The following is a 16,728-nucleotide window of genomic DNA, read 5'->3' on the forward strand; positions in this document are numbered from 1 at the left end:
TAGTGACAGTGGTTTTCTGAAGTGTTTCTAAGCCCATGTGGTGATATCCTTTAGAGATTGATGTCGGTTTTTGATAGTGCCGTCTGAGGGATCAAAGGTCACGCGGCATTCAATATTGGTTTCCGCTCATGCCGCTTACGTGGAGTGATTTCTCCATATTCTCTGAACCTTTTGATGATATTATGGACCGTAGATGTTGAAATCCCTAAATTTCTTGCAATTGCACTTTGAGAAACGTTGTTCTTAAACTGTTTGACTATTTGCTCACGCAGTTGTGGACAAAGGGGTGTACCTCGCCCCATCCTTTCTTGTGAAAGACTGAGCATTTTTTGGGAAGCTGTATTTATACCCAATAATGGCACCCACCTGTTCCCAATTAGCCTGCACACCTGTGGGATGTTCCAAAATAAGTGTTTGATGAGCATTCCTCAACTTCAGTATTTATTGCCACCTTTCCCAGCTTCTATGTCACATGTTGCTGGCATCAAATTCTAAAGTAATTGATTATTTGAAAGAAAAAAAAATGTTTATCAGTTTGAACATCAAATATATTGTCTTTGTAGCATATTCAACTGAATATGGGATGAACATGTTTCGCAAACCATTGTATTCTGTTTATGTTTACATCCAACACAATTTCCCAACTCATATGGAAACAGGGTTTGTACAAGAAGAGGTAATGTTGTCTTTTTGGTGTTTGTCCAAGAGCAATTGTCCGTAGCCATTCAATTGACCCTTTTTTTTTTTTTTTTTTTCGTGAATAGCGTCACCATGGTAACATGAAATGTTGCCAACTTAAAGTACCGCTGTAGACGCGAGTGACACTTTCCAAAGTTATAATATATGTGGGGGTTCGTTGACGGGTTTGTCTCGTATTAATCGTAAGAGAAACGTGAGGAACTATAATAATAAAAGTTGAATATGAGGAATAAAAATGTGAGCTGGTTACATTCTGTGCGGCCACGTAGCAAATGCGTCACAAACCGGTATCGGACTCCTGACCGGTGGTTGGGGACCACTGAGTAACACTGTGAATACAGGAAAATAAAACACTGTACTTTTATTTCATGATTCTTTGACGTCCCAGTAGATGTAGCCCGCGCACCACTAGTAGTCGCTTACCATAGTTTGGGAATAACTGCTCTGCACTATCAACATGCAGCCATTATTGTGTAAATATAACACAAGTAAGGCTATTGTGACTTGTCTACCGTCAATCATGGCGGTTCTAGTGTTGAGGTGTGGGACTGCATGGGTGTTGTTGACACAGAGGGATCTGCAGTATATTTGTGTTCAATTACTGAACAATGTCATCTTTTCCCTAGGACTTTTCTTTTGTGTACAAGCCGGAAACGAGTCAGCCATTCATCGGCTGTTCCATGTACGCCCCGCTGAAGACGTTGCCTAGCCAGTGTCTGTTGCCTATCAAACTGCCAGAGCACAAGTGTGCGTTCATGCGCAACTGGACCAAAATGGAGCTGATGCCAGCAGTGGTGAACAAAGACGGGTAAGAAGTGAAGCATGATAATCAACTTGTTTAACCCCCGACCGGGAAACATCCTGACTTTTGGGGGAAATGTTTAAGTAAATATGAATAAGAATTGTATGGTGAAGAATACAATAGGAGTTCAACCAGCATCTTGATACAGATTGTGTTAATGATTTGTATGCAAGTTTTTAATCTGTGGTGGTTTAGCTTCCATTGGCTCCCCGGGCAAGATTCTGCTGGGCAATGTTTCAATTGCAGAAACTTGTCGCACACTTACTGTCTCACCTTCCTGTTTATATTGACAGAGATATTGAATCGTGATTGTAGTCTTTCGTCGTCTATCATTGGTTTGATTTTATCCACTGGTGGGCTGTAAGTAAGGGGCACCATGCGCTAAGCACCAAATTAACTTTTACCCCCTTGAACCCTGCAGCGCCACCTAGAGATTGTTGTTCTGGGCAATTACCCATGGCCCATAGCTGAAACTGCCACTGGTTGTTTACAAAGGCTGCAACAATTATTTCATTACCTCGATTAATTGAATTACAAAAAAGCTTTGTTTTGTATTCCGTTGCTTCAATTGTTATTTAATGAAAATTTATCAAATCCGAACTACGGAGAGTGCCCAGAACTGTAAATAAATGATAAATGGGTTGTACTTGTATAGCGCTTTTCTACCTTCAAGGTACTCAAAGCGCTTTGACACTACTTCCACATTTACCCATTCACACACACATTCACACACTGACGGAGGGAGCTGCCATGCAAGGCGCCAACCAGCACCCATCAGGAGCAAGGGTGAAGTGTCTTGCTCAGGACACAACGGACGTGACAAGGTTGGTTCTAGGTGGGATTTGAACCAGTGACCCTCGGGTTGCGCACGGCCACTCTCCCACTGCACCACGCCGTTGCAATAGAGCGTACATGAAAACAGTGGTGTGTGGGTGACATGATCTGTGTGGTGGCGAACAGCTGAGATTTTTTTGTTTTTTATGTACACGTTAAAAGTGAAAATTTAATGTTTCTAATGTGCATTTATTTAAAAAATGCCGGGTTACCTTATATTTTTGTTATTTTCCCTTAAATAGGCTATAAAGTGTTTTATCTGATTACCGGGTAAACAAATTGATAGACTACTAATCTAATTGTTAGCTGCAGCACTACTGTCAACCACAAGTTGAAGCATCTAACTGTATCTCTTTCTTTTTTGTAGTAACATCCCAAGTGTGGAACCAGAGGACATCCAGACCCACACCCCGCAGACCCACACACCCTTCATGTCCAGCAGTGCTCCTCCCAGCAACAGCGGCACGGGCATCCTGCCTTCCCCGGCCACGCCCCGCTTCTCTGTTCCCACGCCTCGCACTCCACGCACACCCCGGACACCCCGTGGCCCGTCCAGTGTGCAGGGCTCACTGAAGTATGACAACGCTGACCTTTACTCCCCCGCATCCACATCCTCCACCTGCCGACCATTGAGCTCCGTGGAGCCGGCCACCGTCCCCTCCATCCCGGAGGCCCATAGTCTCTACGTCACGCTCATCCTCTCTGAGTCGGTCATGAACCTCTTCAAGGACTGCAACTTCGACAGCTGTTGCGTGTGTGTCTGCAACATGAACATCCGAGGAGCGGACGTCGGTGTGTACCTAAAGGATAACGGCGAAGCGCAATATCCCTGCACTTGTGGCTTCAGCGCCGTCGCCAACCGTCGCTTCGGCCAATCCGCCGGTCTCTTCTTGGAAGACGAGCTGGACGTGGTCGGCCGGGGCTCGGATTCCAGCAGGGACACGGAGCGCAGCTTTGAAGAGCTGCGAGCGGCTGCTAAACACAAGTCCGGCAACTTGAAGGAGAAGCCCCCAGATGAACTCATTCTACTGCTGCAGGACCAGTGTACCAACCCTTTTGCCCCTATGGCAGGTGTAGAGTACCCCAAAATGAGCTGTGCCCCCAGCTCTTTCCTGAGGGTGGAGGAGAGGGACTGTTATAACGACTGCTACATGGCGCTGGAGCACGGCAGGCAGTTCATGGACAACATGTCTGGAGGCAAAGTGGATGAAACACTAGTGAAAAGCACCTGTCTTCACCAGTGGCCCAAATGCAAATGTAAGCTTCAATGTCATTCTAGCTGAAATTCTGCTTTTTAACTTGATATGGTAAAAATTGTTCCTATTTTGTTTGTGCTCCTGCAGCAGCAGACATGAACAAGCTGTTCTCTCAGGATGTCCTGCGGGTGTTGTTGTCCCTCCAGCCTGTCTTGCAGGATGCCATTCAGAAGAAGAGAAGCGTGCGCTCCTGGGGGGTGCAGGGACCCCTCACCTGGCAGCAGTTCCACAAGATGGCAGGGCGGGGGTCTTACGGTACGTGGGGAGCACACTAGTTTTAAAGGTACTTTTCTGCAGGAGCAACACCAACAGTCTTCCTCTCCACAGGTACAGACGAGTCCCCTGAGCCTCTGCCCATTCCTACATTTTTGGTGGGTTATGAGTACGATTTTGTGGTACTGTCCCCCTTTGGCTTGCCGTACTGGGAAAAGCTGCTCTTGGAACCCTTCGGTTCGCAGAGGGATGTTGGCTTTGTCGTCATTTGCCCAGAAAGTGAAACGCTCCTGTGCCGGGCCAGAACTTTTTTCAAAGACTTGAGTGCTATGTATGAGGTGCGTACGTCACCCATTCATGTGCAGACTTGCCCACAGGGAAAGTTTACTACTATTCAGAAGAAATGATTCACTCCGTTAATTTCCTTTCGACAGGCATGCCAGCTCGGGCAGCACAGGCCCATCTGCAAAACTCACCCGGAGGGCATCCTGAAGGTGGGCAGCACAGAGGGCAGGAGCATGACCGAGCAGCCCCTAAGCGAATGGTTTCTAAAGATGGCCGCCAGAGACGCAAACAACGAGGCCTTTAATAAACTCAAGCTCTTTGCTCAAGTGTGCCGCTATGATCTAGGTAGTTAACTCATACTTGAATGATATCATCTTTGCTGAGGACTTAAGCTCAATCATGTCCAAATGTCTCCCACCCAAGCCCCCTACCTGTCAGAACAGCCTTTGGACAGCTCACTACTCACCCAGCGCAACCCTCCAGTGGCGTCATCTCAGAGCTCCACCTCTTCCAGCATCTCCTCAGGACACCCGAGCGCCAACGCAACCGGCACTGCCCCGCCCCCTCAGGTCAGCGCCCCGCCATCTTCCTCCTCAGGCTCCCAGGCCATGGGAGGGATGGTGTCAGCCAAGCCGGGCTCCTACCCCCAGTTTGGGGCTGCCGGATTGCAGGGCAGTACGTCACATAACGGGCCCCAGTCTACCCAGCAGGGCCCCGGGTCAGAAAACGGTGCTGCTGCGTCAAGCTCGAATGAGGCACCAGAGAGGTGAGTCATCACTCTAATATAAAAGTGTGTATTGGCTTTAATCAGAGATTTCCTTTCTGCTGTAACCGTTATAATCACTGCACATGGAAATATACTTTTTGCAAGGTTGCTCATTGAGTGTCTGCCATGTTTCCACAGCACGATGGACAGAGACAAAGTAGGCAAGCCAACCGATGGAGAGTCCCACGGCGTTTCTTACCCACCCGCCATCGTGGTGTATATCGTTGACCCCTTCAGCTACACGGAAGACGACCGCCAAGTCCACTCCAGCGCCTACACGCTGGGCCTCCTGCGCTGCTACATGGAGATGCTCCAGTTCCTTCCCCCTCGCATCAGAAACGCTGTCTCCGTGCAGGTTCGCCATCCCGCCAGATTTCAGTTTTCTAGTTAAAGCTGTAGAGTTTGGGGGAGAATTCATTTAGTTTGATGCATTGGTCCTGCCAAGCCACTGGAGAGCATTTTAGCCGCGCAGGGGAGATGAGAATGAGCAAGGGACTCATTAGCAGGCCAGTTTAGTTGCAAAGTGATACGCAAAGTTGCATCAACATGGCAAAGATATTAGCGCTAATGGTGTCAACACTGGAGGAAGAAGATGCATGAATGTAGTATGACACCGCTATTATTCGGCAGTGAAACTCTTTATATTATTATAACCATAATAGTGAAGTAACCACAGATTATATTTAACTATATCATACATATGATACAATATTTAACAACCAATATATTGTTTCCCTTTGTGATTAAGCATAGAATAAAATGTTTTCCTGTATTCCCATGAAATTCCAAAATGTCATTTGACTTTTTAACCTATTTTATTAATTACCGGTACTACTTAAATATACGATGCTGTAAAAAGTTATAAGAGTAGTACTGCACGATTACTTGATTTTAAATCGTAGTCCGATTATTTAAATATGACTGTTAAAAAAAAAAAAGGCTTCTCCATCCTGGTCTCTGCAGTCTGCATAGAATTATGGCACTTCCCCACACACACACATGTCGGTGTTTCCATGTATTTTTTTTTTCATGGACACAAATAAACCCCCAAATGTGGATTTGCCGCTCCCCGGTTCGCCCTCGCTCATTAACGAATGGAATGAAACTGGCAATAGCGTCGTAAAACCGCTTCACAACACAACTCATGCACCTGCCGGCCTATGCCGTCTGGTAATCTTCACCGCCGTTTCAACACGGCACCGTCGTGCAGCGAAATAGCGCGGACTTTTACGAGATATCGCGAATCCGCGCATAATCACGTGGGGCGGTATAGCTCGGTTTGTAGAGTGGCCGTGCCAGCAACTTGAGGGTTGCAGGTTCGATTACCGCTTCCGCCATCCTAGTCACTGCCGTTGTGTCCTTGGGCAAGACACTTTACCCACCTGCTCCCAGTGCCACCCACACTGGTTTAAATGTAACTTAGATATTGGGTTTCACTATGTAAAGCGCTTTGAGTCACTAGAGAAAAGCGCTATATAAATATAATTCACTTCACTTCATAAGGGAAGTGGCAATAAAGCAAACCACAAAATGTTCATTCTGTCCTTCCAGAGAAGCAGAAGAAAATAAAGTTGGTACTGCCTTGATAAACCACTTTTTGCAGCAAGCAACAATACAACAGTAACATCATCCCTGGCGAGCGTGTCACAAAACCAGTTCTTTGCTTTCACGGTCCCCTAAATCAGCTGATGTTTGACACATATCCACATTTAGCTACCCGGGATATGCCTGTGCATTATTCTTTAACTTTGGACCTCCAGAATCAGCATGTCCTCATCTATTCGTGTCAACAAATTGAAATTATGTCTGAAAAGTTTACTTCATGACGTCACCGCCCATTAGGACCTTTCAAAGTATAAAATATCATCTGCTTTGAACACATAGTATTTAGTTTTGAATGTAAACTGGATTCTTTATTTTGTTTTTGTGCATAACTTAATGTGCAACACCAGCAGATTTTAGCTGAATTGAACGGATTTGTTGCTAGTATTAAGTGATGGAATGCGGAACGGCAACGGCATGTTGGTGACGTTCCTACGAGTGATGGAAACAGACACATTGACTTGAATACAAACGGAAAGAGTCCCCAGGCACGCGTGTGCTGATCCACGGTTGTTTCGGATCCAGTGGAACTTCGGTATAAGACGAAGCAGAAGGGTTGTGTGGTGCAAATTTTGCAACTTTGAAAAATTAAAATTGAAAAAGAGGAGTGTGTCTTGGGTTGGGCGTTTATTCAGTAATCAAATACAAACAATCACAAGAGGGGAAGTATTCGCCCTGTGAGCAGAGAGTGGGTACGTGCAGAATATTTGACAAACAGCAGCTTTCAGCAACACAAGAACTTTTTGTTTACAACTCTGCAGGATACTCACTCGCATCTTTGCCAGTGTCGTCTATTGTAGTTCGTTTACACACAAAAAACCGCCAGAAGAAACACAATCTTTATTACCGTATTTTTCGGATTATAAGACGCTCCGAAGTATACGTCGCACCGGCCGAAAATGCATAATAAAGAAGGAATAAAACGTATATATATGTCGCACTGGAGTATAAGTCGCATTTTTGGGTGACATTTATTTGATAAAATCCAACACCAAGAATAGACATTTGAAAGGCAATTTAAAATAAATAAAGAATAGTGAACAACAGGCTGAATAAGTGTATGTTATATGACGCATAAATAACCAACGGAGAACGTGCCTGTTATATTAACGTAACATATTATGCTAAGAGTCATTCAAATAACTATAACATATAGGACATGCTATACGTTTATCAAACAATCTGTCACTCCTAATCGATAAATCTGATGAAATCTTCTTACTCGATGTCGCTTCTAAACAACTCTGCCATCTCCAAAGGTATGCGCCGCTTCCTCTTGTCGTTTTCTGCTGCATATTTCACTACGTCCAGCTTGTAATCTGCAGTACATGATTTCCTTTTCGGTGCCATTGTTTTTTTAGCCCTTCTCAGTTTTTATAAGTTACCGTTAATGTTGAAATGATCCATCTTAATAGCTACGGCGGTAGCATTCCATGACCCACAGTGCACTTCTGCCATGACCCTCCCCGGTCGAATATCTTATTGGTGGACGTGTGTGTGTGTGTGTGTGTGTGTGTGACGATTGCTGACATTTTCTTCGTCTCTTCTGCGAATGAGATAAATAATACTATTTAATATTTTACGGTGATGTGCTAATAATTTCACATATAAGTCGCTCCGGAGTATATGTCGCACCCCCAAACTATGAAAAAAACTGCGATTCATAATCCGAAAAATACGGTAATCAAAAATCTTAAGTTTTCAGAAGAAAAACTTTTTTTTTTCCTGCCAAAACTGTGCAGCCTATTTAACTCTTCTGTTTTGAATGTTTTGCAAAATAGTGTTTAGTAGAGCAATACGACACTATTAAGGTTATCTGTTTTGTTTATAAAAGAAATAGTATTCACGACCAGTTTTTGATATTACCCTTAAATCTAATATCAGAATTTACAGCAAGTTTGTCTAACGTACCTTTGTCTTCATGTCAGATCGTTCCATGCCAGTATCTCCTGCAGCCGGTGCACAGTGGCGAGCGTTACCTCTACACCCAGCACCTCAAGTCGCTAGCCTTCTCCGTTTTCACGCAGTGTCGGCGGCCCCTGGCCAACTCCACCAACTTTAAGGCTTTGACGGGCTTCGGGCCCGGCCTTGCCATAGACATGGCGCTGAAGAACCCAGAGGTAGCGTCCTGAAAGGGTTGTATCTTTTTTTTTTAACCCTTTAAAACTAACCTTCCTTTCTTCTGCCTCTGCAGAGGCCAGAGTGTCTGCGTCTTTACACGCCGCCTTTTATTCTGGCTCCGGTGAAAGATAAAGACAAGCAGACGGAGCTGGGCGAGCCGTTCGGGGAGGTGTCCCAGAAATACAACATCCTGTTCGTCGGCTACTGTCTGTCTCATGACCAGCGCTGGCTGCTGGCTTCCTGCACGGACCAACACGGCGAGTTGCTGGAGAGCTGCATTATCAGCATCGACGTACCCAACAGGTGAGCAAAAGTACCAATAGGATAAATCTGTGAATCATCAATTTACGAGCAAAGTGTTAAAAGGTATGTTTTGAATTCGGGTGCAGGGCTCGCAGGAAAATGGGTTCCGCCAGGCGACTGGGTCTGCAGAAGCTGTGGGATTGGTGTCTGGGCTTGGTGCAGGTGACGTCACTGCCATGGAGAGTGGTGATAGGGCGACTGGGGAGAATTGGCCATGGCGAACTGAGAGGTACGCACATAAAGTACAGGCCAAAAGTTTGGGCACACTTTCTCATTTTCTTTATTTTCATGACTATTTACATTGTAGATTGTCACTGAAGGCATCAAAACTATGAATGAACACATGTGGAGTTATGTACTTAACAAAGAAAGGTGAAATAACTGAAAACATCTTTTATATTCTAGTTTCTTCAAAATAGCCACCCTTTGTTCTGATTACTGCTTTGCGCACTCTTGGCATTCTCTCGATGAGCTGTCACCTGGAATAGTTTTCACTTCACAGCAGGGCTGGGCGATTTGGCCATTTATTAATATCTCGATATTTTTAAGCCATCTCACGATATATATCTAGATATTTTGCCTTTGCCTTGAATTAACACTTGATGCGTCCACACCAGTATGATGATTCTATGTGTCTTCATAAAATATTATTGTTCATACTGTATTAATATATGCTAATTTTAAACTTTCATGCAGAGAGGGAAACCACAATTAAGTCAGTTTACCAATACTTTATTTTTTAAACAGTTATTAAGCAGTGGTACAAACATTCATGTAATTTCAAAAAAGAAAGTGCAAGATTGTCAGAGACATTTTAAAACAAGCTATTAGTGCACTTTTGTGCATGATGTCACACAAGATATTTCAATAACTGTCAAATAAAAATGAGCTGCATAATAGGAAATCAAATGGTTAATGTCCTTCGCTACGTGGTAGGTTCCTGCGGAGCTTATCTTCTGTGAATGACTAATTTTTTCATATGGTGTTGATGTGGAAATGGTTGCTTCAGCATTTTGTTGGTATGACACCGAACGGAGATGATTACATGCGGAGTTTCATGCACTCTAGCGGGTGACTTTTCAAATGATGCTACATTAGCAGTAGGTGCTACTTTTTGTAAAACACTTTTGCCGCATACTTGTTCAACATCTTCCTGCTTGAAGCCAAACCACCGTCAGACAATGGACACCCTGCTGTTTTTCTTCGGAATTAATTCATCCATCATTTGTTACCAGATTCGCACCTTCTCTCTCTTGTATTACCACTCGTACCGGTCCGCTAGCATCACAGCTAACGTTACCCAAGCTGCTACCTTTCTGCTCCACGAGGGCGTATGACGCGACAGTATGTGACGTATTTAGAAGGTGCGCTTGTTTTAAGTTTCAGTGAGGACAGACAAGAAAAAGTGAGATAAACCTGCATTGTAATGCCCGCAGCTAAAAGCAACTGCTTGAGAACCTATACTGGAATATCACAATATAGTCATTTTTTATCGCACAGAGACAAACCCATGATATATCGAGTATATCGATATATCGCACAGGTGTGCTTGAAGCTCATCGAGAGAATTATTTATTTACTATAAATAAAGTAATCACCTTTTAAAAAAAGCTGATGCCATATAATCTTTTTTAATAGATGTCACATTTTATCATTTGGATTATATTTGGTTATTTATTGATTTAAATAGCTGTCAAACCAAGCGCATTTTGGAAATATAATTATATTTACAGATGTTTTTATGACATTTTCGTCAGTTACTGTGGTAACTTGGTAGTGTAGCTCGATTTTCATGGGAATTTGGAATAACGGCGTCCGAATTCAAACTCGTTACAAATCCAAATGTATGTACTGTACATTAAAAAATGTACACAGGAAGATATGTGCACACTTGCAAAAACAATAGGGTTTTTGTTTTGACATGTCACTGCACAAAAAAAATTGTTGCGATTCAGATTAATCTGTATTATCGATTCATAATTTTTTTTTAAATATTAGAAATAACTACAGTACAGGCCACAAGTTTGGACACACCCTCAATTCGTTTTTTATTTTATTTTCATGACTATTTACATTGCAGATTGTCACTGAAGGCATCACAACTATGAATAAACACGTGAAATTATGTACTGTATATTTCGGACTATGAATCGCAGTTTTTTTCAGTTTGGTCGGGGGTGCGACATATTCTCCGGAGCGATTTATGTGTGAAATTAACACATTACCATAAAATATCAAATTATCTAATTCGCGGAAGGGACGAAGAAAATGTCAGCAATCGTCATATACACGTCAACCAATAAGAATTCGGCGGGGGAGGGTCATGGCAGAAGTGCATTGTGGGTCATGGAATGCTAACTGCTATATGCTATTAAAATGGATCATTTCATCGTTGGCGGTAACTCATAAAAACTGAGAAGTGCTGAACAAAAATGGCACCGAAAAGGAAATCATGTACTGCAGATTACAAGCTGGGCGTAGTGAGATATGCAGCAGAAAACGACAAGAGGAAGGGGTGCATACCTTTGGATTTGGAAGGGCTGTTAAGAAGCGACATCGAGGAAGAATATTTCATCGGATTTATCGATTAGGAGTGACAGATTGTTTAGTAATTTTTTAAATGCGCTTTATAAATAAAGTTGATTAGTAAACGTATAGCATGTCCGATATGTTAAAGTTATTTGAATGACTCTTACCATAACATGTTACGTTAACATACCAGGCAATTTCTCAGTTGGTTAAGGGACGGCATGGCGCAGTGGGAGAGTGGCCGTGCGCAAGCCGAGGGTCTCTGGTCTAATCCCCACCTAGTACCAACCTCGTCACGTCCGTTGTGTCCTGCGCAAAACACTTCACCCTTGCTCCTGATGGGTGCTGGTTAGCGCCTTGCATGGCAGCTCCCTCCATCTGTATGAATGTGTGTGTGTGTGTGTGTGTGTGTGTGTGTGTGTGTGTGTGTGTGTGTGTGTGTGTGTGTGTGTGTGTGTGTGTGTGTGTGTGTGTGTGTGTGTGTGTGTGTGTGTGTGTGTGTGTGTGTGTGTGTGTGTGTGTGTGTGTGTGTGTGTGTGTGAGTGAATGGGTAAATGTGGAAGTAGTGTCAAAGCGCTTTGAGTACCTTGAAGGTAGAATAGTGCTATACAAGTACAACCCATTTATTTATTTATTTATGCGTCATTTAACGTACACTTATTCAGCCTGTTGTTCACTATTCTTTATTTATTTTAAATTGCCCTTCAAATGTCTATTCTTGGTGTTGGATTTTATCAAATAAATTACCCCCAAAAATGCGACTTATACTCCAGTGCGACGTGTATGTTTTTTTCCTTCTTTAATATGCATTTTCAGCCGGTGCGACGTATACTTAGGAGCGACTTATAGTCAGAAAAATACGCTACTTAACAAAAGGTGAAATAACTGAACACGTTTTATCTTCTATCCATCTGTCCATCCATTTTCTTGTCCCTTTCTTCAAAATAGCCAGCCTTTGCTCTGATTACTGCTTTGTACACTGTTTGCAATCTCTTCATGAGCTTCAAGAGCTAGTCACCTGAAATAGTTTTCATTTCACAGGTGTCATAGTTTAGATGCCTTCATTGACAATCTACAATGTAAAGAGTCATGAAAATAAAGAAAACACACTGAAATGAGAAAGCGTGTCAAAAATTTGGCCTGTACTGTACAAATAAAGTGGCGGTATGAACACACTCTGATGTTATGCCACCTGTTGTGTTCCAGACTGGAGTATTCTGCTGAGCAGGAGGAACCTTCAGTCGCTCAGTAAGCGTCTGAAGGAAACGTGTCGAATGTGCGAAATCTCAGCTGCTGATACCCCCAGCATCCTTAGCGCCTGTCTCGTCGCCATGGAGCCTCAGGGTTCCTTTGTCGTCATGCCAGGTAAACCCTAATCCGGAATGAAATCCAGCAACCCCCACACCTCAATGGCATTGAAATGTAAAAACAAATTCCTTTTGGGTGGGCAGATTCCGTGTCGACGGGCTCCGTGTTCGGCCGCAGCACCACACTCAACATGCAGACGTCGCAGCTGAGCACGCCTCAGGACACGTCGTGCACACACATTCTGGTGTTTCCTACCTCCGCCATGGTGCAGGTGAACACCAACACCACAGAACCCATCGACATTGACATCAACCCCATAAACCCTGGTGAGCAAAAGCAAAACGAGAGTTTCGCAAATTCTGACTGTAGCCAACCCTGACTTCTTCATCTTCTTCTGTGTAGATGGCTCTGATGGAATGGGCATATTTGACCTATTTGACAATGACATGGTGGATCCTGACCTCATCAATATCCTGCCTAACTCACCCACCACTTCACCTGTCCACTCCCCTGGTTCCCACTATCACCAGGGTGGCGACGGGAGCAAGGTTAGTACCAGCACATTAATTTACTAGGAATGTGCCTATCAGGGATGTATCCTGCCGATTCAGATACCAATCATCAAAGAGTAAGATCGGCCGATAGTGATCCAATGTATTAACTGTAATATTTGTATGTATTATTATTGAGTGCTAATGAAAGTTAACCAATATCAAGACCAGAGGTGGGGGAAATAATAGATTTTTTTAGATGCATGGACGATTATAAAAACGATCAGTAAACGTCGATAATCCATTTATTTATTGTAAATAAAGTAATGCAGACAGTTCTAAAATGTGTCCGATTGCAGCGAGCCACCTCACCGAGAGGTCCGACCAGCTCCTTTTATTATCTTATGTTCCAGTTTTGCACACATTTCTTATAATTCAATACATTTTATGGGAATTAATTCAACTATTTCTTATTAGAAATGCACTGTTTTTCAAAGTTGCAAGTGATGAACGCTTATTTAGTGAAACGAAAAGAAATGTAAAACTGCATCAATGTACATGAATTAAAGATGCATCAATAATTGATTTTTAATTGAATCATAGGTTTTGAATTGTGAGGTGCCCAAACATTCCCACCTCTAATCAATAAAATATTCACACTAGGTCCTTATACTCTTTATTTCATACAATTGTTTGAGCAAAACAAAGTCAATACTACACAGAAACTACCATATTCTATTTTTTACTCTCAAAGTCTTCCTGTGTCCAGGGAATTATTCCCTAAATTTGTTAATATTAACAACCCAAAAAATATTTTGAGGGAGGGGGGAATATCAATCTAATAACTTAAGTATATTCATACTAATACTATCTTTGATATCGACACCACCAATGTATGTTTTGAGTCGCCCTCGTCTTGTGTGTTGTGTGCAAACTGTGACAATAGCAATAGCAAGTGCACCGAAAGAAAGTCGTGCTCTGGGTAAACAAAGAATTCATGAGGATCAGTCAGTTCCTTGTGGTCCATTTCTGCTGTAAATAACAATATATGAATAATAAATCTCAGTCTTAATCTCACGCCGACAACACAGATACTTCGGCTTTAGCGTTAGCTTGTTAGCATTAGCATTCTGTTAATTTAGAAGGCTAATAACTACACAAATGGAGTGTCACTGACTACCGTATTTTCCGCACTATAAGGCGCACCTTCAATGAGTGGCCTGTTTTAAAACTTTGTTCATACATAAGGCGCAGCACCGCATTATAAGGCGCATAGAATAGACTCTACAGTAGAGGCCTGGGTTACGTTATGCAACCATTAGATAGAGCTGCGCTAAAGGGAATGTCAACAAAACAGTCAGGTCAGTTAAACTTTAATAGATTACAAACCGCCGTTCTGACAACTCCGTTCACTGCTAAAATGAATAAACAGCTGTTTTATTATTTTCCCTGAGGTAAAGTCAGTGACGTGGTATTTTGTTTATCTTTTAACAACAGCAAGGTACAACATGTAGTGCAACATTTATGTCACATAGTGGAGGGGAACTTTTCCTTGATTTAATAAACACGTAAAAAACAGTCTGATACTGTTACTGTAAATAAAACGTTCGTGCATTCACAATATAGTAACACCTCGAAATAGTGCAAAACAATAGCAATATGTCAAATACCTCAATGTTGCTCAAAGGTTAATGTCACACAACACACAAAATAAACATGTAATGCTCACTTTAAGTTATTCCTCATCCACGAATCCCTCGAATTCTTCTTCAGTGTCCGAATTAAATATTTGGGCGAATACGGCATCCAACATGCCTCGAAGTCGAGTCAGTGTCACTGCTGTTGTCTAGCAGTTGAGTGACAATTCCTGCCTTCCTGAAAGCTCGGACCACAGTTGAGACTGATATATCAGCCCAGGCATTTACGATCCTGCGTCGTAAGCGTGTCTCTTAACAGGCGCCATTTTGGGGTTTTTACATAAACACACAAATGGAAATGAAAAGGCACGCCTCGCGCAGTCATGTATCCCAGCATGCACCGCGCGCTTCTTCTTCTTGGGGGGAAAATTAAGTCGGCGGCTGCTTACTGTAGTTGCGAAACCAATATTGGTCCATATATAAGGCGCACTGTCAGCTTTTGAGAAAATTGAAGGTTTTTTGGTGTGCCTTTATAGTGTGGAAAATACGGTCCTTTTACCTAGGGGTGTAAGGGTTTGGTATTTCGGTTTGGTACGTACCTCCGTTTAGAGGACACGGTTCGGTTCATTTTCAGTACAGTAAGAAAACGACAAAATATAAATTTTTTGGTTATTTATTTACCACATTTGTAAACAATGGCTTTATCCTTTTAACATTGGGAACACTATAATAATTCTGCCCACGTTAATCAACATAAACTGCCTCAAATTGTTGCTCAGATTAAATAAAATGACAAAAATGTTCTTCTACATATAAAAAGTGCAACAGTAAACAGTTTCAAGTCAACTCATCATGATTAATTTATCACAGCATTTGGGAAGCCTGTAATTGATTTTCTATTATGTAAATGTTATATTTTTATCAACATGTGATAGCAGGGACCCTGTCATTCAAAGCTTTTCTGTCTGTAAAACACACACACACACCGCAAAATGAGCTAACATTACGCTAAAAGCTAATTAACATTCACCTTGAGCCAGAACTGCGAGCGAGCTGAGCTGCAGTTTAAGTTTCTAGAAGGTCAACGGGCTCCTAGTGATGTTAGTAGTAGTTGACTGGGAGGTGTTTATTATCATTTGGGGAGAGTACGCTGCTTTATGCTCACCTGCTAAACACCTATCCGCTCGAAGCAAAGCAGCTTGTTAAGACTTTAGCTTAGAAACTCGTTCGGTACACCCCCGTACCGAAACTGTTCAATACAAACACATGTACTGTTACACCCCTACTTTTACCACATGCATTAAGGTAAATAGTTAAGATTTGATGTCATCTATTTTTTGTCCCACTTGTGTGTTGCCTCCTTTTTTTCCACATTTATCCAATGAAGTTAAGAGTAGTAAGCACCTGAGGTCATCCCTCCGTATATCCCTTTTAAGAGTCCCATCAACTTCTCAAAGGTTCGAATAACGACATTAAGTTTGTAAAAATGAATGAATAACGATAAACTGCATATTATTTAAAGCAGACCTGGGCAAATTAAGGCCCGAAGGCCACATGTGGCCCATAAAGCTTTTCAATCTGGCCCGCCGGACATTCCCAAATACCGTATTTTTTGGCGTATAAGTCAGTCCAGACTATAACACCTGCCGAAAATGCATAATAAAGAAGGAAAAAAAACATATATAAGTCGCATTTTTGGGTGACATTTATTTGATAAAATCCAACACCAAGAATAGACATTTGAAAGGCAATTTAAAATAAATAAAGAATAGTGAACAACAGGCTGAATAAGTGTACGTTATATGAGGCATAAATAACCAACTGAGAAGGTGCCTGGTATGTTAACGTAACATATTATGGTAAGAATCATTCAAATAACTAT

The 16,728-nt window shown here is 42.5% G+C and overlaps 1 protein-coding gene across 1 annotated transcript in view; it reads left to right on the forward strand.

Moving 5' to 3' along the window:
- The window catches only part of LOC133537140 (mediator of RNA polymerase II transcription subunit 13-like), a 40,854-nt gene that overhangs the window by 16,025 nt on the left and 8,101 nt on the right, over positions 1–16,728 (forward strand). The window contains exons 15-27 of the mRNA XM_061878030.1: positions 1,326–1,507; positions 2,703–3,592; positions 3,679–3,846; positions 3,919–4,142; positions 4,239–4,434; positions 4,513–4,855; positions 4,994–5,210; positions 8,386–8,577; positions 8,652–8,881; positions 8,968–9,110; positions 12,617–12,775; positions 12,862–13,044; positions 13,121–13,266. Of these exons, the coding sequence (XP_061734014.1) occupies positions 1,326–1,507; positions 2,703–3,592; positions 3,679–3,846; positions 3,919–4,142; positions 4,239–4,434; positions 4,513–4,855; positions 4,994–5,210; positions 8,386–8,577; positions 8,652–8,881; positions 8,968–9,110; positions 12,617–12,775; positions 12,862–13,044; positions 13,121–13,266 (3,273 nt within the window). The remainder of the gene's footprint in view (positions 1–1,325; positions 1,508–2,702; positions 3,593–3,678; positions 3,847–3,918; positions 4,143–4,238; positions 4,435–4,512; positions 4,856–4,993; positions 5,211–8,385; positions 8,578–8,651; positions 8,882–8,967; positions 9,111–12,616; positions 12,776–12,861; positions 13,045–13,120; positions 13,267–16,728) is intronic.

This window comes from Nerophis ophidion, linkage group LG18, assembly GCF_033978795.1.
Source record: "Nerophis ophidion isolate RoL-2023_Sa linkage group LG18, RoL_Noph_v1.0, whole genome shotgun sequence".
In the NCBI taxonomy this organism is placed as follows: Eukaryota; Metazoa; Chordata; class Actinopteri; order Syngnathiformes; family Syngnathidae; genus Nerophis; species Nerophis ophidion.